Source organism: Melospiza melodia, chromosome 9 (genome assembly GCF_035770615.1).
Source record: "Melospiza melodia melodia isolate bMelMel2 chromosome 9, bMelMel2.pri, whole genome shotgun sequence".
NCBI classification, from domain to species: domain Eukaryota; kingdom Metazoa; phylum Chordata; class Aves; order Passeriformes; family Passerellidae; genus Melospiza; species Melospiza melodia.
In genome coordinates, this window is record NC_086202.1 from 24,290,153 (window position 1) to 24,312,673 (window position 22,521).

The 22,521-nt window shown below is 40.8% G+C and overlaps 1 protein-coding gene across 3 annotated transcripts; it reads left to right on the plus strand.

The window, feature by feature from the left end:
* Nucleotides 1-552: 552 nt before the first annotated feature.
* On the plus strand, nt 553-22,061 carry BMS1 (BMS1 ribosome biogenesis factor). Of its 3 annotated transcripts, none has more exons than XM_063163902.1 (23): nt 553-656; nt 970-1,212; nt 1,591-1,781; nt 2,153-2,232; nt 3,323-3,511; nt 3,996-4,138; nt 5,371-5,492; nt 6,074-6,270; nt 6,966-7,102; nt 7,569-8,410; nt 8,936-9,037; nt 9,980-10,137; nt 10,670-10,751; nt 11,716-11,792; nt 12,859-13,044; nt 14,087-14,275; nt 14,843-15,023; nt 15,767-15,825; nt 17,824-17,946; nt 18,983-19,130; nt 19,991-20,166; nt 20,664-20,825; nt 21,536-22,061. In XM_063163902.1, the coding sequence occupies exons 2-23, from the start codon at nt 1,037-1,039 to the stop codon at nt 21,770-21,772; spliced, it is 3,957 nt and encodes a 1,318-aa protein (XP_063019972.1). In that variant the 5' UTR covers nt 553-656; nt 970-1,036; the 3' UTR covers nt 21,773-22,061. The 3 variants fall into 3 exon arrangements, with proteins under 3 accessions (XP_063019972.1, XP_063019973.1, XP_063019974.1); XM_063163903.1 differs by having other exon boundaries at nt 620-698; XM_063163904.1 differs by lacking the exon at nt 553-656 and adding an exon at nt 659-676.
* Nucleotides 22,062-22,521: the final 460 nt, after the last annotated feature.

The window sequence follows — 22,521 nt, forward strand, 5'->3', positions numbered from 1 at the left end:
CAATTCTTTGATGAATTCCGTCAGAATTCACTGCACGGAAAAGCTCTCCATAGGCTTTCACCCTCTGACTTGTTCGTTCTCCCATAGTCCTTGGCAGGGATTGATTTTTTATCCTTCTCGCAGTAATTGTTGGGGCCGCATCTGTCAGTTCGTACGGGGCTGCCCCGAGTCCGCGGGCACCCGATGGTCCGCACGCCTCCTGCGCTCCGGGTGCTGTGGGGCCGGCCCCACCGGGCAGCTATCGCGGGTTTCACAGAGCTTGCAGGGGAGTCATTTATTCCCGAACAGGCGCACAGGGGCCGACTCCCGGTTCCCGTCCCGGTTCCCGGGGCGGGCTGCGCGGCTCCGCCGCCACCCTGCCGCTGTGGGACACCGTGTGCGCCGGCAATAGCGCTCCGCCGCCGTGCCCGGAACTCCGCGCGCAGCCGCTGTTCCCGGGAGGGCAGCTCCGCAACGGAGCGGTCGGTGCGGGCACACGTGGGCCGGGCGGCGGGACCGGGCCGGGGGACAGCGCCCGAACCGGGGGGACAACGCGGGCCGGGGGACAGCACCCGAACAGAGGGGACAGCGCGGGGCCGGGGGAACAGCACCCGACCTGGGGGGACCACGCAGGCCGGGTGAACAGCGTTGGACCGGCCAGGACAGCGTCGGAGCGGGTAGGACAGCGTCGGAGCGGGCCCACGGCCCGCCCGGCCCCGGTGAGTGGTGGCTGCTCGTGGGGAGCGGCCCCGCGGCCGGAGCCCTTGGCCAGCTGAGGGCCCCGGTGTGCCCGGCGGCTCCCCGCCCTCGGCCGCACTGCCGGGGCGCTGCCGGCCTGCCCGGGGCCCCGGGCCGGGAGTGCGGGGCGCGGGGGCTGCCCTGCACCGGCATGGGCCCGGGAGCGGGCTGCGGTGGGGCTCGCTCGGTGCTCTCCAGCTGGAGTGCTGTGTACCCGTGCCCTGTGCCAACTGTGCTTTCTCCCTGTGCCAGCTGTGCCCGCCGTCACACGGAGGAACTCGGGATCCTGCTGGCTGTATGCAAGTGCTGAACCAGTAAAATGGAGGAAAAAGAGAAGAAGAAGCATCGTGCGAAGCAAAGCGGGCCGAAGGCAGAGAAGAAAAGGAAGCGTTATCTCAATGAGCTGGGAATAGGCGATGAGGAGAATGCGCGGAAGAGAAACCCCAAAGCCTTCACGGTGCAGTCCGCCGTGCGGATGGCCAGGACTTTCCATCGGTGAGGGTGGGAGCTGCTCCAGAGCCTCGAGGCGGCTGAAGGGGTGGGAGTTCCTGGGCTTTCTTTGTTACTTTGTGTAGCCATACACAGACTGTGATTTTCACTGGTGTGTCTGCCCGGCGTTCATCATTGACCCAGTCACGCTGTGTCTGTGGTTTGTGTGTGTCAGGAGTGGGGTGCTTCGTGCATCTCTGTTGCACTGTACACTCTGCTAATCCACAGAAAAGCAATACAGCTCCTTAGGCTCAGTGGGAGTGCCTGGTGTCTCTGCTTGTGCTCCATTTGTGCTCAAGCCTTTGCAAATACTGAAGACTTTGAAGTATTAAATGCTGCTATCCATGGTGTTCCTGTGTTTATTTATTACAAATTTCTCCTCAGAACTCAGGATCTGAAGACTAAAAAGCATCACATTCCCGTGGTTGACCGGACTCCTTTGGAGCCACCTCCCGTGGTGGTGGTTGTGGTTGGCCCTCCCAAGGTTGGGAAGAGCACTGTGATCAAGTGTCTCATTAAAAACTTCACCAGGCAAAAGCTGGTTGAAATCCGGGGTCCTGTTACAATTGTTTCAGGTGAGAACAAAGAGTGGAGAAATGGAAATGCTTCTTTAGTGCTCCTTACTTGTCTTGCTTTGAGAGCTGGGGTGTGCTCATGTTCTCATGATTTTGGTCATTTTGAAGATACCATTTGGATGTGTGGTCTGGCATATGTACAGTAAAAGAAGATAGGACAATTTTAAATTAAAAAGTTATATTTTAGTACAGTTATAAACAGGAAAAAACAGACACTTCTGCCGTGATTAATGTTGGATGATTTACATGCTAGACCAGAATCTGAGTCCCAGATACCGTGGAGGAACTCCAGGAATGTGACCTGAAAATAGAACTGTACAAATTGTTTTTCTCCCTCTGTTGCAGTTTTTGATGCTTAATTCTGTTTCCAGGTAAAAAGCGCCGGCTGACCATTATTGAATGTGGGTGTGACATTAACACAATGATTGACCTGGCTAAAGTTGCTGATTTGGTAAGTTAACCATGGAATGTGACTCCTACTATAATTTATATTGAAATTGCTACTTTTGATTGGACTGCACCAGTGTCTGGTTTGTCTACACATTTTTTGCTATCAAAGGCAAAACTGTCCTTGGTGTGAAAGAGAACAGAACCTGATCTCTTTGACACATTATGTTCTGGAACAACCCCAGCACTTTGCTCATCCTGAGGGTGGGGGAAAGTAAAAGTGTGTGTGTTTGTGGGGTGGTGGGGAGGATATGAAAGAAGAGAAATGCTGCTGAGCTTCATTGCCAATGCAACTGGTAAACTTCTAGTGGAAGGTGTTACAGTGAGCCAAGGTGACACAGTGACTTCTCATTAGGGGATTTGGTTAAACCATATAAAATCTGAAAATGAGTTTTAGTCAAGGAGTTTTAAACTAATGTTCAAAGTAGAAATATTTCTTAGTTTACTAGTTGGGTTTTTTTCTGCACCCTGAGGTCTCCATCTGTTTTGCAGTAATACAGCTGGTTTCAGTGGAGTGTGGTCACTGTTGTAATTTACTTGCAACTTTTGGATTAAGAGATTCCACCAACTGATACTGGGGATCCAGTGCATGATCCCTTTGTTTAGAATTTTACTTTACATGTGGATTTGGAGTATATTATTCACAGCTGATTAGGTATTGGGATCCTTGTCTAAGTATTAACTATGTAAATATCTAAATACGTGTGCACACTTACCTAGATATTCTTCTACTTTTATGTTTTCTACTGAGTATGGGACGTGTACCAAACAGTACAAATACTTCTGCTGGTGGATGATTCAGATTCTGTGTGCACATGGTGGTGCTGAGAATCTGTTTGGATTTGTTGTTAGGGGGCTGAGATTACATCAGTGCTTGAAGATCTGGCATCAATTCCTGTACGCTTTGAGTTTTTTATTGTTAAAACCCTAAACTAACTTTGCTTCCATTTTCATGTGATTGTTGGCTGCTGTGTCAGTGCATTTTAGAATTTTAGTTCCTGAGAAGCTTAAGAGTTTAAAGGTGTGGTCTTTGAAATAACCTCATGTGGGCACTGGGGTATTGCTGTAGTGAAATGTGAATATTGTGTTTACAGGTTCTCATGCTCATTGATGCCAGCTTTGGATTTGAGATGGAGACATTTGAATTCCTGAACATTTGCCAGGTACATGGCTTTCCCAAAATTATGGGAGTTCTAACCCACTTGGACACATTCAAGAACAACAAACAATTAAAGAAGACTAAAAAGAAGTTAAAGCACAGATTCTGGACTGAAGTGTATCCGGTATGACATTTAACATTAATTTTTTCATGTATTTTGCTTTATGGAAGCTAAATTAAAAGTAGGTCAATACTTAAGTGTTTATTATATTCTTACATCTTTTAAATAGGTACGTGAACAATGTTGATACTCTATCAGATTGTTTAATCTTTCTTTTGTTTGCTGAAATACTTGTGTGATTATTCTCTCTCCTGGTGTGATAAGCTGCTTAATTTACTACTAGGTCTGTTATGCAGGTGCTGTGCAAGGAGGATCTGCTTGTAGGTCTCTATGAGGTCTTGAGGATGTGACTAGTTTTCCAGTGAGATTTAGGGGACAATTTTCATGTTGAAGTAACCTGGTTAGTTTGATCTTTCAGAACCAGTTGTAATATAATTTTCAATTAAGACTTACAAATTACGATTGCATTAACTGTGTATTTTTCTTGTTAGCTTTATGGGTATTACATAGAATTTTTTATGTTTTTATGTCTTTTTAATGTGTTTAGGGTGCCAAGTTGTTTTATTTGTCTGGGATGGTTCATGGAGAATATCAAAAGCAGGAAATTCACAATTTGGGGCGTTTTATCTCGGTTATGAAATTCCGGCCTCTCACTTGGCAAACGTCTCACCCATATGTTCTTGCAGACAGGTGTGTGGTTTTGTCTCTGTTCTTTATTCTCAGCCTAGATAGCACCTTGTTGTTTGAAAAAGCTGTGCTGTTGGCCCTCAGCTCTGTGTGTGAATGGGTATTTGGTGTTCCCTGGGTGGCTTTGGGAAGGGAAGGTGCCTCTGCAGTTCAGTTCAGTTTTCACTTGTATCAAGTGATGTACATGCCTCTGGTATATTGTAAATACTTTTGAAACACAGGATAATTAAAATAATCCTGCTTGTTGATGAGTATACTGAATTTCTGGAAAAGAAACTGCATTCTAGTGATTAAACAGCAGCTGGTGAATTAGTCCTCTGAGTTCCCTGGAATATCCCTTCTGCTCTGTCTCCCAGTACAGCATTTGATTCACAGTCTCTTTGGAACATGAAAGTAATCTTGATGGCAGCTGTGCCTGCCTGAGAAATTACCTCACCTTTCATATTTTATTGCCAGAATGCTTACAGTTATGACTTATTTCCCACAATAATCCAAGGCGCCTTGAATGAGCCTCTTCTTTAGCTTTAATTCTTAGGAAAATTTGTTAGCAAGTAGATAAGCACTGTGCAAAGTCCTGCAAAATAGGTAAAGCAAAGAGAGGGAAAATGCAAACCCCATGTTCTGTAGTATTTCATTAACATTGTTTTAGGTTGCTGTAAGTGTTGCAGTTTGATGATTGTTGGGTCAGCTTTAAGGTGATGTGCAGCCGGGTTTTGCTCCCGTTCTCCTCCCGGGCTCTGTGTGCTGCCTCCCCTGTGCAGTGTAGAGAGGAGTTTCCCCTCCTCTGCCTGCAAGCAGCCACTCTTTTCTGTGGGAGCTTTTGTGCTGCTCACCAGCATTCCTAGGGAAAGGAAGGTGTTGTGTGGCTGCAGGGAATGTGACATTCCGCTGTTTGCCCTCTATCGGTGAGATTGATTAGAGGGGAGTTGTGTGTACAGAGCCGATAAAGAGTAGTTAAAATGTGCTAAGAAAGCAGTACCTGCTCGGTGAAGTGTCAGTAAACCTGGAAATTTGTTGAGCATAATTTTACAGCTTTTAGAAAAGAATTCTAAAATGTTCTTAGGAGATCAGTTTTTCCATGATTTTTTTCTTTCACATGATAATTCAGTTTTGATTATTAGAGTCTGCAGATCATGCAGTGGCAGCAGTGATGTTCTCTTTTCTTAAATTACCTTCTCTCAAAAGTTATCATTGAGACTCTGGGTATTGTAACTGTTATTTTAAATGTTGAGTAGAATGGAAGAGCTGACAAACCCAGAGGATGTTCGAATCAATCCCAAATGTGACAGGAAGATATCACTGTATGGATACCTGAGAGGAGCCCACCTAAAAAACAAAAGTCAAATTCACATGCCAGGTAATTTATCAGTCTTAGAATTCTTTTTGTACTGATATGCAAAAAACAGCATAGCTGCAAATATTTGTATCTTCAGAGTATGTTATACAACAGATTTTCCACTTTTCTGTTATGTTTTTGAAATTGTTTTCATAGTGCGCATTTTTGTGAAAATAAATCTTGTAAATAGTTTTGCAGTTTTGTTGCATTGATAAATACCTTATTCACAGTACTTAAAATTTTTTATAAGTGTATCACTTCTAGAAAGTGCTTAAAATGTAAAACATATCAGCCCTAATAATGACAAGTTAATTTAAATTATGTGAATTAGTAGATTATGTTTATTATGGTCAGAATTGATTTAATATTTTAAGTGAATGATTAAATAGTTTAAATTTAGAAATACTGTGATAATAAATTTACAGACCTACTCAGAAAAGGGAGCTGCTGTTTTTGTAATTTGAAAACAACCAAAGAAACAAACAAAGCTTTGCAGGATTCTGGTGAATTTCTGTATACTTCTCTGAGTTCAGTGGTAAGGCAGAGGAATTGGATGTTTGGTACAGAGCTTCCTGTTGATGAATCATTGTGTGTCCCCTCAGGTGTTGGAGACTTCACAGTGAGTGATGTGAGTTTCCTGCCAGACCCCTGTGCTCTCCCTGAGCAGCAGAAGAAACGTTCCTTGAATGAGAAAGAGAAGCTTGTCTATGCCCCTCTCTCAGGAGTTGGGGGTATTGTGTATGACAAAGATGCTGTTTACATTGACCTTGGTGGAAGCCATGCTCATGAAAAAGAAGAGGTAAAAGAATGCTGGTGGTGGTTTGAATTCTCTTGGAAAACATAGTTTTTATCCTTAAAGCCAAAATAAATGTTTATAAATAAGCTTCTTTGAAACAATCTTTATCTGTCCATAGTGGGTAATTAGTTCTTTTCTCCTTCAGGGATTTCAGAGAAGGGATATTTCTGTTTCTTGTATTGTACAAAACATTGGAAGATCAGTTAATATTAAATACCTAAAGTTTGTGTAATAACTTTCTAAATATTGACCTAAGATTTATGAAATCTGGTGCTGGACTATTACTATTATTTGCAGGGCATGGTGATTGTTGGGAGAAAACTTTAAGGATTTGACTAGTCAAAGGGAGAAAAAAAAGGATTTACCTACAAACAAAATGAATTCAGTTTTTTTCCCTATATTGTGCTAAATGTTAAATACCTTTGGGTCTGTGATAATGTGTTTGCTGGTATTTACTGTAGTGGTTGCATATTGTGAAGGGGTCCCTCTTCAATTTTTCTTGGGTTGATATTATAAATATTCTTGAAATGTGAAGAGGGGAAGGGAGGCCTTGCAATTCTATTCTGAGAAAATGTTTCTTTAAAATGCTCTGCAATTTTTTCTTGCATAGGTATATTTCTGCTGGTTTAGACTGATAGGTGTCACTAGACAATTATTTATTCAACTTCATTGAAAAGTAAGAAGTCTTGTCTTTCCAGGAGGAAGTGAGGCCAAATCAGGAACTTGTTCAGAGCCTCATCTCCACACACTCAGCCATTGATGTTAAGATGGCATCAAGCAAGGTCTCTCTCTTCATGGACTCTACACCCTTGGGTTCAGAAGATGTAGGACAAGAGTAAGTTTTGAATGTTGAGCAGTGTTTGAGCATGAATGAATAGAGATTCATGGCTCTAATTTAGGAAGAATTCTGAATAGAGCACAGCCTGTAAAATGTCTGTTTCTTCCTCTTCTGAGATTACTCATATGCCACAGTGTATTTTGGGATAAAAGTAATTGGTACTAGAATGTTTGCAACCTGCCTTCTAGGAATTTCTTGCTGATACAAGTAACATTTCTGTTTTAATTATTTCCATGGAAAAGGAAGAAATTTATTGGAATTAGTTTTGGCCATAACGTTCAATATTCTTGAATAAAGACACATTACAGGATGCCAGTGCCTTTCTAATGGTCTATGTAACTTCACTTTCTTTGAAAGAAAATTTGTAGAACTCTTTAACAATATTAACATGAAGCTTCATTCTTTCATTAAAATTTTCTTGTACTTTACCATCTTACCCCAAATGTGGTCTTTGGGAGAATAGGTTTGTGATGCCAAAAGAAGAGAGGCAGGTGGATTTGAAGACTGGAAGAGTTCGTCGGAAAGCCGTATTTGAAGATGACGAGAAGGAAAATGATGATGCAGCAAGTGATGAGGAAGATGTCCAAGAAGAAGAAGAAGAAGATGAGGAAGAAGCAGTGTCTGAAGATGGAAGTGATGGTGATGATGAAAATGATGCTGAGGAAGAAAGTGAGAGAGTGCTCTTGCGGGAAGGGATGGCTGTTAGGAGAGCCAAGCGTCTGAAAACAGAGGTGCCTCAGGAAGAAGCTGTGAATGAGCTACCAGCATTTGCTGACAGTGATGATGATCTGGAGCTGAGCTCTGAAGAAGAAGGAGAAACTGCCCCTGAAGACAGTGAGATGGAGGAAGATGAGGAGGAGGAAGAGGAGGAGGGGGACACACAAAGGACTTGTGAAGATGAAAGCTCAGGTAGTGAATTTGAGGCTGCAAATAAGAGAGCTGAATCTAAGCAGTGTGATATGGATAGTGAACATACAGAAGCAAAACCACAAATCTCAGAGCACAGCCCCAAAAGAAAAGGAGTGCTCACTACAGATTCAGGAAACTGCACTGCAGAAGAGGCATCAGAATCTGAGGATGAGAACTCTTCCCTTGAAGAGGGTGATGATGAAGGAGAATCACATGAGGAATTAGAAGGTGAAGAGTCAAATAGGAATGGATTTCAGGACAGTAAAGCAAAGAAAGCTGATAGTGTTAGACACACTAAAGTTAAAACTGTAGATACTGAGGATGATGATGTGGAGAACCTGCTGAGAGAGGAAGAGGAGTATGAAGAAAAAATAGATGTTTCTGCTGACACAACAGGTAGACTATAACTGTTTAATTTTTACTGTCCACTTTAATTGTATTAATTGTTAAAGGATATAATTAGTAAATACTCCATAATTTTGCCTGTCATATATATATATATAAATATGTATTTATATATAATTCTTAAGTAGCAGAACTTCAAGTTAGGAAAGCTTGAAATACTTGCTATTAAGCCTTTCATTTACATTGTGATGTGCAGTGTCCGGTTTCCTTCCTCTACCACGGAGGTGATTAATTTTATAAACAAAACTTCATTGATTTTGCATATAATTCTCTTCAATCTTTATAGCTATTTATATAAAACAAATTATGATGCTCTATTACATCTAGAAAGAGTAAAACATGTTTGGGGGAATGTTACTAAAATGCACGAACTGCTCACTGAGCACTGGAACAGGAATCTCCATCTTTGGAGATGTTCAAAGGCTGTCCTTTGAACATTCTTAAGTCGTGTCCTTATTTAAATTATTTTTGTAGTTGCTGATTCTTGTTCTTTTTTGCATTTTTTTCCCTTTTCAGGTGCACTTAAATGGAAAGAGGACCTCACACAGAAGGCAGCTGAGGCCTTTCTGAGACAGCAGCGTTCAACTCCCAATCTTCGCAAACTTGTATATGGAACAGGTACAGATCTGCTTGGAAACTTGACTCAATATATGCTGGCTTTTAACTGTTACCAAGTTTTCAAGTCTGAATATTTGAGCATGGTCTTTTGGTGGGAGGCTTGAGGAGAGTTAATTGACTTTTTAATTGCTGATGCTCGTTTTCACTAATAATTGTAATGAGAAGACAGTTTTTAACTTTTCCCGTTAAAAGCATTTTGAGTTCATTTTCCAGACTGCTCAGTTGTTACTCATGTTTTCTTACACAGTTATTTCTTCCAAACCTCTAAGGTTTGGTAATTTGTGTAATGATCTGGTGGATATTATGCAAACCCATTGTGGTAATTGTGTTTCCTGAGGGGATGTTGGCTGGTTTCAGGAATTTCTGTCTCACAGTGACTGTGGAAGAATCTCTTATACATGACTTAGTATCAGGTGTTTGTCAAGGGGAAAAATAGCTGGCTTAAAGGAAGAGAAAATTGCTGTTTATGTAACTTGTCCTGTTTTAATTCACAACTTGTACAGTTGTTGTCTGAGAGTGCCAATCTCATTGTGCAGAACATTTGTAGAACATGATGAGAATTTGGCCTTTGTAAACCTTCCAGAGTGCAGGTGTGGGAAGGCTTTCTGACAGATTCTCCAGCCTGTTATTGTTTATTTACATGCAAGTTTAATTCCTGTTCCTTCCTGGTCACAGATCATTTTGCTATTGTTCTGATTTGTGATATTGAACAAGCATCCTCTGTTTACTTATTGGACAATGTTTTTTTATATAATTCCAGCTATGGAAACAACTGGATCAGTGTACCTTTTTCTTCAGGCTTTTACATTCAAAACTGTTCCAGTTTGGCTCTTTTATTTCTTTAAACTACTGCAGCTGTTAGGAAACATAGGAAAGAGGTGGCTAACAAATTTCATGCATGTACTGTGGGGGAAATCATCACAGCCTCTGTGTTTGGTTTAGCTGTGGAGGATGAGGACCAGGAGAGTGAGGATGCAGATGATGAACTTGGAGGTTTGTTTCGTGTCAGCCGTCCAGACAAAGCATCCAAACAGAAGGCCAATGCTCTTGACTGCTCCAAATTCCTGGTAGAAAAGCCACAAGATTGGGATTTAGAAGAGGTAATGCCATTGGATGATTGCTTCTGCATATCCTGCTAGTTCTGTCCTGGCTGTGTCTCAAAGCATGGCTGAGTTGTTATTGAAACAGAGCTGTGGGAGCTATGCCCACAGTGTCTTAGATTCTGCCACTTGCTGTCAGTATAAGTAACAGATTCCAAGGTTTGTTTTTAGAAGAGTGGCAAGTTAGAGTAAATCAATTTAATGCTTGTATCATTTGAGTATTTGGTGGATAATAGTTTGTTCCTTATTTACCAAAAAAAAAAAAAAAAAAAAAAAAGCATGGGAGACCCAATTGAAAATACAACGTAGGGTAGAGATTTTGGTAATGTAAGGACTTTTTGGCAAGAATTAAACTGGGTTCACAATGCTGCTTTTGGGGGGGCATTGTGTAGTTTTGGTAAGGGTGTCTTGATGTGGAGCTGCATGTGAGAATTGTCTCTGATGGGGGAGTGGGGAATGTCTTGGAGAATATTTCTGTTGATGATAAGCTGCAGCTGCGCAAGGCAATGCAGCTGTGCAATTTATTTTGCAGGTTATGAGCAGTATTCGAGACTGCTTTGTTACTGGAAAGTGGGAGGATGATAAAGATGCAGCAAAGCTGTTGGAGGAAGATGGTATGTGTAACACTTCTAAAAATGATTCCTCTATAGGATTTTTAAGAAAAGTATGACTTTTTAGTTATGTATACAGAATATTGTACCTTAGTGCTATACTTGCAGGGTTTTTTTTGTCAAACTATATATAAATTATTATATAGATGCTAATATAATTACACATTGCTGTCAGTCTCTGTAGAAGCAGTAGGCACATACCACATTCTGGACATTTACTGTCTGAAAAATAGAGTATGTAACTTAAATTACAAAATGGAGTCCTTAGTCTCAAGACTTGGTCATGCCAGCTTTGAATTATGTGTCTGAGTTCATCTGTTCATCATATATGGTTTATTCTTTTGGATAGTCATGGTGGAAATAAACAGAAACTATTCTTTATTAGGAAGACAGACTTGCCTTTCAGGTTTGGCTGAAAAGTGAGATCTATCTTCAGATGTTTTGGAGGTGGTGTTTTTGTTTGGTTTTTTTTTTTTTTTTTTTTAATTAGGAAATACTTAAAAAGATTAATAATCTGGCTATATCTTACATGCATTATGATTGTGCTTTAACAGGCTTCTATAAGCTCATGTTTTTAACCCAAAGACGGTCAGCTATATTTAATTTTTTTTTAATTAAACATAGGAGCTCAATTGCTCTGCTGGTGTCTTGTGTCATTAGAGTGCAAACTAATGTATTGGGAGTCCTTTGGGGTGATCTAAACTTTATTTGCATTTTTTAAATCATAAGGGTGTTGAAAGGGTAAAGGAGGAGCCACGTTGAGTTTAGCTGGGAATTTTCAGCTGAAGCTGTAAAGAGGACAAAACAAATGTATAAAACTTGATGGGAATCAAAAGTATTTGGACTGAAATTAATCTGCACGGCAGCACTGAGAAATGCATAGCACTGAACACATGGGAGATGGTGTGCAGCAATACAGCAGGATGGTTAACTAATGCTCACATGTCTTGGGTGCTCACTGTTGCAGAAGAGCTGTATGGAGATTTTGAAGATCTGGAAACTGGGGTCGTGCACAAAGGAAAAGCTGCTGCTGGAGGAGAGCAGGTCTGATCTGCATTTTTATGTTCTTTAGCATTTTTATGTTCTTTAGCAAGATAAGTATGTGTTTCTTATCAAGTGATAGGCATCCTATGTAATAAATTTGGTGTTCATAGAATCAATAGGAAGGAAATCAGTGGGAGCATGAAAGAAAATTTATGTTTATTGCTGACTTTATCTAGAGTGGCATATTTTTAGCCTGAGCCTGAATTTTTGTTTGTAGTTAATTATGTAGAAGTCACCTCACTTATTTAACAGTAGGTGTCAGGCTTAATCAAGAGCTGCAGGATCTGGAGGCAGGACAGAAGTATTTTAAAACCAAATGTAATCATAACTGTTTGTACTATGTCATCTCATCTGATGCAGAAGATTATAGCACACTGTTTAAGCACAACAAATAGTGGAAACTTGACACAGTTTCCTAGTTCATTCCTCTTATCTGCATAGAGGAGGCTGGTGGAAGCAATTTTATGCTGTGGCTTGGATATCTTCCAATAACAGAACTGTAGTTGTCTGTGACAGTACAAACTGAAAAATCAATTTCTTTTTGGACTGAGCAGCTTGATGGCTTTGCATTTGTTATAAAATTGAGGGTAATGGCATCATTTTGGCAGTTTTGAAATGGTCTGTGAACAAACTTCCTTCTCCCTGCTCTCTAGAGTGCTTCCAGCTTTCCAGCAGTTGATAGCTCAATGCTATCAACAATTACTTTTTTTCCCTCCTCTATTACATATGCTTATATTAGCTCTAGAATAACAGGTAGGTCAGTTCTAGGGTCTGTTCCCTTATGATAAAATGATCTTCAGTCAAAAAAGTTTTGTCAGTGAAAAGGAATAGGATTAGATAATGAGATCTTTTGGTCCTTGCTGAAGTTGTCTCCTTGTATGAATAGCTTACTAATTTCTGTCTAAAATGGAAATGTTTTTCAAATGTCTAATAATTGACACTATAAGAAAGTATTGTTTAATCATATCTATAAAAGTATTGTTTAATAATATCTATCAAACTGTTGGTCAGAATGGGTTGTTTTCAGTGAAGCATTTTATGTGTTTGACAACTTTTTGTTGATTAGTCTGGAAGTGAAGAAGAGGAGGAGGAAGATGACAAAATGTCCAAACCAGAGCCTGAGGAGGAGGAAAAGAAAAAGGAGCGCATGGACAAGAAAAGAAAACTTAAAGAAATGTTTGATGCAGAATATGATGAAGGGGATGCCACATACTTTGATGATCTTAAAGAAGAAATGCATAAACAAGCACAGGTACTGTCTACTAATTTGACAATTTATCTGGCTATATGTCTTCCAAAATGCTCCACAGAGTTTGTCTCCCAAAGATTTTTCCCTGGAGACACAGGTGATGCTCAGGAGGTATTTCAGAAAGAAATACATGCTTGTGATTTTTTTATTCTTGAACTTTTTGATTCTGTTATCTGGAAAGGAAAGCAAGCCAAACAAGTGAAAGCTTAATTTAAACTGAGTGCAATATTTAACCATACTTTAAATCACTGAATAAGCCAGGATGTATCATCTAAACTTCAACTACTTAAAAAGTTTTTAAATAAAAAAGGCATCCTTTTATGTGTAGGAAGATGAAAATTCTCATATTAATTTCTGCTAGATATTTTCCTGGTATTATTTTTAGTATGATTTTTTGCACTGTTTTTAATGGATAAGTACATTCTCTGTGACAGTCTTTTTCATCCAACTGTGAAGTTATTTTGAGGAAAAAATAATTAATGACTGTTGCTCTGTACATGTGGTAGAAGTCTTCAGTGTAACTGTATCAGGAATGTGAGGTGTTGGTTTTGTTCCAGGCCTTTGTTTTTTTCTACATGAGAACTTGTAAGCTTAAAAGTAGCTTCCTTCTTTGACTGACTTGGGAGAACACTGCCTTACATTAATAACTTTAATAATGTTAATAACTTCACTGTCTTGTCTTTTGACAAAATTTTGCCCTAAATAGTTTTTAAATTAATTCTTACCTGCTTGTATTAGCCTCTGTCACAAAGGAGAATCTGAGCTCTGATATGCTGATGCACTGAGAGCACTTAAAGGGTAAGGAAGGACATTGCAGTAAAAGAATCAGTGTCTGAATACTGGGTACTGTCTTTCGAGTAGACTAACAGGGCCACTTGGGATCTCAAATTGGAAGGGCTTTGTGGTGGTAGAGATCTTCCCCCGAAGTCACAAAACCTATCAGATCTTTCCCAAAAAGATTTCTATAAATGTTAGAATGTTTTAAATAGAACCATCCCTTCTTGAACAGTACTTGAATTTTGTGAATTATGTCTTTGTCACATAGCTGAACCGAGCGGAATTTGAAGATCAGGATGATGAGACCAGAGTGCAGTATGAGGGATTCAGGCCTGGCATGTATGTTCGAATAGAGATTGAGAATGTGCCCTGTGAATTTGTCCTGAACTTTGATCCTCATTATCCCATCATCCTGGGTGGTCTGGGCAACAGCGAGGGAAATGTCGGCTATGTACAGGTACGTAGCCAAAGGGCTGAGTGCATTTTATCTCAGTGCAGGTGTGCTTCAAGGTGTCTGGAGTTACTGCTTTCTGTGTACTTGAAATACAGTAAACACAGACAGGAACTTCCATCCTTGTCTCCTGAATAGGGGATTTGCTTTAGACACAAAGTGTAATTCTACAGTAGCAGATTCTGGACCTTTACAGGCTTAATTGGATAACTGGAAAAGGTTACTGCTGTTTAATGTTCAGCTGCAGAGGTGTCTCAGGACTAAGGTCTGATACTGTGATTGCTAAATTGCAAACATTAATTGTTCTCTGACCTTCATGATCTATATACAAGTGACTACATAAAAGCTACTAGCACATATATAAATGTATTTTTAATATAATACTTGCTTGTATGGGTACACACATGGCTTCAGAGTGAGTGAAATACTGATTGATCTTCTGAAGATAAACCAAAGATAAAACTTAGTGTATAAAAATTCTGGTGTAGATAGAAGTTGCTTTCAATCTTTCCTGGAAAACAGAATCACTGTTGCCATCCTGTAGTAGCATGGTTCACCTTCTGTTCCAACCAGCTGCGCCTGAAGAAGCACCGGTGGTACAAGAAGATCCTGAAGACGCGCGATCCCCTGATCCTGTCGCTGGGCTGGAGGCGCTTCCAGACCATCCCCATGTTCTACATCGAGGACCACAATGGGCGGCACCGCCTGCTCAAGTACACCCCACAGCACATGCACTGTGGGGCAGCCTTCTGGGGTGAGCCTGCTGCAGTGTGTCCCAGCTCCCTTTGGCAGTGTGCAGCTCTCACTGCACATGCACTGTGGGGCAGCCTTCTGGGGTGAGCCTGCTGCATGCAGTGTGTCCCGTCTCACCTCAGCAGTGTACAGCTCTCACTGCACATGCACATGCACTATGGGGCAGCCTTCTGGGGTGAGCCTGCTGCAGTGTGTCCCGTCTCACCTCAGCAGTGTACAGCTCTCACTGCACATGCACTGTGGGGCAGCCTTCTGGGGTGAGCCTGCTGCAGTGTGTCCCAGCTCCCTTTGGCAGTGTGCAGCTCTCTGGCTTTGCAGGATGTATCAGGAAATGCAGTTTTTGCAATGAAAAGTACAGCTTTTTTCCCACGGAACAAAAAATAACATCAAGTAGTGTGGGAAAATTGGCAGTTCTCTGATATTTGTGGATTATTTAAATGATTTGTGAATTGCTTGGCTTTTAATCAAATTCTGAGCATTCTGCTAAGTTGTAGCATATTGAAGAAGAGCCTGATTTGTGTGCAGATAGACTTTGCACACATTATGGGCCCAGCCCTTGCATGAGTAACTTCTGGTTAACCATTCCTTTATGGGACTTTAAATGTGAGCAGTAGTTTGAGTGCTTTAAACTTTGGTTTTCTACATTGAGTACATTTTTCATGTCTTTTTAAGCTTTTGGAATTTAAATAGGGGCTAGATATGTAGTAGAACTTCTCAGAAATTTTAAAATTTATTTTCTTTTAGGACCCATCACTCCTCAGGGGACAGGATTTTTAGCAGTGCAGTCTGTCAGTGGCACAACGGTAGGTTTGTTACCACATAATGTTTATTAACACTTTCTATAGATATTTGTGGAAAATATATATGTTCTGGGAAGAAAGTTTACATTATGATAAAACAGTGTAGTTGTAGGAACTATGAAAGTAGCGGGACTCAAGCTTTTGAAAGGTGTATTATGTTGAGGTGGAAAACTGTATGGAGAGGATATTTTTGTTTGTTTGTTTGATTTTTTTAGCAAATTTCAGGAAGAAATTGTTTACTGTGAGGGTGATGAGGCTCTGGCACAGATTGCCCAGAGAAGCTGTGGATTCAAGGCCAGGTTGCATGGGGCCATGAGCAGGCTGCTCTAGTGGAAGGTGCCCATGGCAGAGGTGCTGGAATGAGATGATCTTTGAGGTCCCTTCAAAACCAAGCAATTCCCAATTGGCAAAGCTTTTTTTACCAATTGTCATGTTTGCATGGCATTGTAAAGAGCTTGTCAGTAATCAGTGGTGATTATTATCTCCTTCCTAAAATATGCCTTCAAGTACTATTGCACAGTTGTCTTTTTACATGTTTTAAAAGTCTGTTTTGATCATGTGTCCCTCGCATAATACAGTGTCTTAGAGCAGTGCACTAAGCACTTCTCCTTTGAGACTTTCTGTCTGAGTGAGATTCTGTTCCATAAAGAGAACACAGTGAGGTAGATCACAAGGACTTTTAGATTGTTTCCAAGGTAATTAGAATGGCAGTTCTGGAAATCTCATTAGTGAATGGTAGGAATGTTATGTCAGCAGCACCTCAACTAGTCTGTACTAGTCAATCTGCATTTTTCATGCTGCATTACTTCTGTAAAGGTTAGAAATTCTGAGTCTTAGAAGTGAAATGTGGAGTGCAGGTGCCCCACAACATCCTTCTCTCAAAGTTGGAAAGATATTCATTCATTCAGTGGGTGGACTGTTTGCTGGAGGAGGAGTTGGTTGAATGGCCACATCTGGAGGGTGGTGGTCTGCAGTGCAGTGTCCTGGTGTGCAGTGCTGACAAGTGGTGTCCTTCAGCAGTCTGTGCTGGGACCAGCACTGTTTGATGAGCACTGACCATCAGTGACACAGGCAGTTTGTGGTGTGGTTGACATGCCTGAGGAATGGAGTACAGTCCAGGGGAACCTTGGGAAGTGGTCCAGGGGGAAGCCCATAAGGTTCAGTGAGGCCAAGTGCAAGGTCCTGCACCAGATGTGGGGCAGCCCCAATGTCAGTGCAGATTGTGCAGTGAAGGGATTGAGAGCAGCCCCTGCTGGGAAGGACTTGGGGGTTCTGGTGGATGAGAGGCTGAGCTGTGGTCGTGTGAACTTGCAGCCCAGAGAGAAAATCACAGCCTGGGCTGCAGCAAGAGCAGTGCCAGCAGCAGAGCAAGGGAGGGGATTCTGCTCCTCTGCTCTGCTCTGGTGAGACCCCAGCTGGAGTACCACGGCCAGCCTTGGGGCCCTCAGCACAGGAAAGACAGGGACCTGCTGGAGCAGGTCCAGAGAGCAGTCACAAAGATGACTGGAGGGATGGAGCACCTCTCCCAGGAAGAAAGGCTGTGAGAGAGTTGGGGTTCATCATGGAGAAGAGAAAACTCTGGGGAGACCTCATTGCAGCCTTTCAGTATATAAGGGGGGCTTAAAAATAATGTGGGGATAAACTTAGCAGGACCTGCTGTGATAGGATAAGAGGGAATGATTTTAAATTAAAAGAGTTGATTTAGACTAGATATTAGGAGGAAGGTTTTTACAACAAGGGTGGTAAAACATGAACAGGTTGATGAGAGAGGTTGTGGGTGGCCCGTCCCTGGAAATATTCAGAGTCAGATTGGCTGGGGCTCTGAGCAGCCTCATCTATTGGAAGTGTCCCTGCTCACTTCAGGGGGTGGGACTAAATGACCTTTAGAAGTCATCTAGATGACTTCCAATCAAACAATTTTATGCTTCTGTGATTCTAAATGGTGTCTTCACCGTTTGAGGAATACACATTCAGCAGTGTCTTTCATGTCTGATGTTTCAGCCTGACTTCCGGATTGCTGCCACAGGAGTTGTGCTTGATTTAGATAAATCCATCACTATTGTGAAGAAATTAAAGCTAACTGGTTTTCCATTCAAAATTTTCAAGAACACTTGTTTTATTAAGGTAAGTTCATAGGTATGTATACTGCAAAACCACAGGTACTGATGTTAGAAAGGAATGCACCCTGGGATTGTCTTTCCTGAGGCAGAAGTTCTCAGTTATTGTTGAATGCTGTTCTGGATCTCAGGAGCTGCCTGTGCTTTTTGGAGCTCCCTTCCAAGTGATCTCTAAAGGTACTGGTTACTACAAAGAATATGAGTAATTGTTAACCAGACAAAAATTCTGGAACAGTCTCCTGATTCACATTCAGTGATTTTTGTTTTCCTTCCCACCCCCTGCTTCCTTCCTAAAAACCCACTGATTAGCAATGACAGCTTTGGAGGATGTAAACCTATGCCTGGTCTCATCTCTCTGATCAGTCTGATCCCACTAAATTTCAGCTCTGGAGTCAAAGGAGACTTCTAGCAGTGCTTAAGGCTTCTCAGTTACAGTTACAAAAATGTCTGGGGTAGGGAGTGCTGCAGAAGTGAATGTTCACTGACCTTCCCACTGTGCTTAGCTGAGCTTTCAGCTCAGGGAGAGCTTAGGTTGTTGTGCATTTGAGGCAGCAAGCAGCTAAGCAGTGATCCCAGCAATGAAGCACTCAAGTGTTTGCACTAGGCACAGAGATATTTTTTTCTTGCTTTTCTTGTGATATATGAAAGAAGCACAAACCTTCAAGAACTGTATTGTATTAGAATCTCAGAACTAGCAACTTAATGCAGCTTGGTTGTTTTTAAGGTATCCTGTGTTCTAGCAAATTACTTTAAAGGAGAACTGTAAAGCTTCTGTAGATATGTTCTGGTTTGAAATTTTAAATACATATATTTAATGCTTAGCAGCCTTGCCTGTGATGTATGATTAGGTAGATTACTTTCAGTAGCTCACCTAAAGTCAGCTCTGGGTTTTTGGTATGATCAGCACTCTTAGGCTAAAGACAATGCTATGCTTCTCCTGTTTCTTTATAAGATATGCTTGTGGGAATTCTGGTTTTGTGGCCTACACAGGTCACAGAGAGAGACTTGGCATCTTGAATGACAGTGGTAATTCACATTTTCAGGGCATGTTTAACTCTCAGTTGGAAGTGGCCAAGTTTGAAGGTGCAGCGATCCGCAGTGTGAGTGGCATCCGAGGCCAGATCAAAAAGGCCCTCAGAGCTCCTGTGGGTGCTTTCAGAGCAACATTTGAAGACAAGCTGCTGATGAGTGGTAAGTTGCACATTGCACATTGTAAGGTATCACACAGCTTTCATCCTTCTTCACAGATTGTAAAGCTGTGTCTCAGAATTCCGGGATTTGATAATTGAGATGTGAATTCATGGAGTAAGAAATACCTTGTGAGATGTGGAGTGAAATTCAAAAGAAGTGTACTTTGTGTTGGATTTCTTTCACTTCTACTCAGAAGTCATATAGTATGCAGATGAAAAGGCTTGAGTGGAAGACAAGCATCTTCAAGTGTTTTAATGATTTACAGAGCACAGTTTTAGTGTTTTACACAGCCTTTTTCCTTGAACATGATGAATTGAATTTAGTGGTACAAGTGCTTAAAAGGACACTTTTCTGAGAACTTTTTTTCTGTAACCTTTTGGGGAAATTGTGCAGAGGATCTCCTGTGTTTGCTGAGTGTCACTGTGATATTGAGAATATGAGTTTATACTTACTTGGGTTTATATGACCTGTTTTCCTAAACACATCAAAATCACAGATAGTGCAAAATAAAAGCAAGTTAGTTCTTTTATAAAAATAGGCAAAGGAAAAGAAAATTGGTGTTGTCAGTAATTATATAGGCACATTACATATATGAATTCTGTTGCTTGTTCTTGAATATGAATGATGAACAGGATGGTATTCAGCTGCCTACTCTTGAGGAATGTGTACTGTTCATGCCTTTATGGGGTTTTGCATTGCTTTTACCACAAGTTGAAGACATTTGGTCTATATACCAAACACACTGCTAGCATGTGGTGCAGTATCTGTTCTGTTCAGGCCATCTTTGCTTAGAGTGTGGATGTCATGAACACTTTACATTTCATATTTTTAGAGCCAAGTAATGTTCCCTTTTCTTTCAGATATTGTTTTTGTGAGGACTTGGTATCCTGTTTCTATCCCAATGTTTTATAACCCTGTAACATCCCTGCTGAAGCCAGCAGGGGAGAAAGATAGTTGGAGTGGAATGAAAACAACAGGCCAGCTGAGGTATGAGCGAGGCATCAAACTGAAACAAAACAAGGATTCTCTCTATAAGGTAATTTTCTGTTTTGTTTTGTTTTTTAAAACCAGTCAAATTTGCAGTGTGTCTCAGACCTGTGCAAACTGAGAGCAGTGTAAATACATGTTCATACACATGCATGTGGGACTTGAAATTTATATCTACAAGGCACATGAGTCCTGGCATGAGATGGAAATAAAACATTTGAGAGTAGATTGTTTGGGTCACTTAAAGTTTATAAAGTAATCTGCAGAGTAGAAGTCCTCTCCAGAAGCTTACTGAGACTTCTGCTGTACTATTTGGGGTGAACATATCATTTACAGTTCAGTCCAAGGATGTCAGAGGATGTTGTTATTTTACTTTTGGTTCATGTTTTTTATGCTTTGTTTGGTTTGGGGTTTTTTTGGGGTGTGTATTTCTGTTTTGGTTTGTGGTGTTTTGTTGGGTATTTTCCCCACTAAAAGATGCAAAATTAAATAAAAGCTTTTTCAGATCATGAATATTATATGTATGTTCTGTATTCATTCTCTTAGCCTATTGTGAGGGAGAAGAGGCACTTCAATAAGCTCCACATCCCTAAAGCACTGCAGAAGGCACTGCCTTTTAAGAACAAGCCTAAGAATCTTGAGAAGAAAGGCAAGACTCCAAAAGACCAGTGGAGACCAGCTGTTATCAGGGAGCCTCATGAAAAGAAGGTAATTATCACTTACTCTGAAACAAGGACTCCTGAAGGGTAAATGTGTTGTGTAAAGCTTTTCTAACTATTGTTTTGGCATTTGAATCTACTGCTAATGCTAAAGATATATATGTTCCTGGTGAAAAATGATCACTTGCAATTTGTTTTGTTCCTGTTTGGCACACAGTATGTGGATGGAACTGTCACTGAGTGGATGGTGTCTATTTTTTAGACTAGTAGGTCACCTGAAGCCTAAATACGGCTTTTGTCCTTGTCACAGCACTTGCAAGGTGTTTCACTTGGATTTAGTGCTCTCATATTATGGGTGACTTAAATTGGCAGCTGCAGTTTTTTATTTGACTTGTCATTGCCATGCATTATTAACACAGACAGGAATTGAAGCAAATACTCTGCTTCCAAAATTGAGAATTAGAGTGCTTGCAGAGGCAAGAAGATCCAAACTGCAGTTTAAGTGTTCTATAGTAGCAATTAGGCACAGCCTTTTAAAAGCTGTCTAACCAAAATCGGAGTTCACAAAAATTAAAGCTTTGATTAATTTCCTAACAGGATAAATAATTAAACCATTTTAGAAATTGGGTAACAGGTGCAGAGATAATTAGGAACTTGCCTTAAATCTCTGATTCATTATGTGTGTCTGCTGAGGTTACACTGCTTCTTGCTCACCAAAACTGAGCTGCATGTATATTGATTGTGTATTTTCTATTCTAGATATCAGCTCTACTCAGTGCTTTGAGTACAGTGAATAATTACAAGATAAAGAAAGCCAAAGTAAAGCATCGGGAACAGCTTAAAGAATATCTCAAAGTTAAGCAGAAGGAGGATGAACAGAAATTCAAGAGGCAAAAGGAGGCTAAGAAAAAAGTCTATCGCATACTGGGACAAAGGGAGAAAAAGAAGCAGAAGTCAAGCTTGAAAGGATCTAGTAAGGGAGAGAAGAATATGTAAAATATCATCAGGTTTCAGGCCAAATGAGGAAATAGGGTAGCTGTGCAATTTTCTCTTGAAGAAACAAAAAGGCCTTGGGCTACACCAAATGTGCTTTCAAGAGAAGAAAGAAATGCAAATATGACCTTACTCACACTCTTGAATACATTTGGTATTGTATATAAATAAGATGTAGAAGTATGAATTGTGGTTTTTATACAGGAATATTCTGGAAGACTTCGTATTTCAGTATATTTCTATGCATACTGCATATTTCTGCATTTTCTAGCCAATAAAGTATTTTAATCAATTACAGAATATTGTTTCTTTGTGTGTTGCCTTAGTGGACTTCCATGGAAGAAAACTCTCCTGAATGTCTCCAGATATGTCCCTTACTTTGAGCTATTACCTAAGTTTTGCCCTTGGCAAATATTTTATTAAAAGGTGTGAAGATCAACAGTTACTGGGTAGGAGCTTGGGAAATTCTTTATCTTTGATCAGAGTAGCTCACTCCTGTGCTTAGATCATTTCCTCCAGCATGAAAGCATCTCAGTTTTTTCCACTTCTCACTAGGTTATTAAGCAGATCTTCAAAACAGTGTTGCATCTAGATCTTGTGTTCCTTGGCCAGTTTTGGCACCCTGAGGCTGCCAGTAGGTCCCTCACTGACTGCAGCTTTGTGGGCAAACACTATCAGACCTTCCCCAATGTGTGTAGCTACTCTGTGATTTTCTGTGGGGTTGGCACTGACAGGGTAACTTGCTTCCTTTG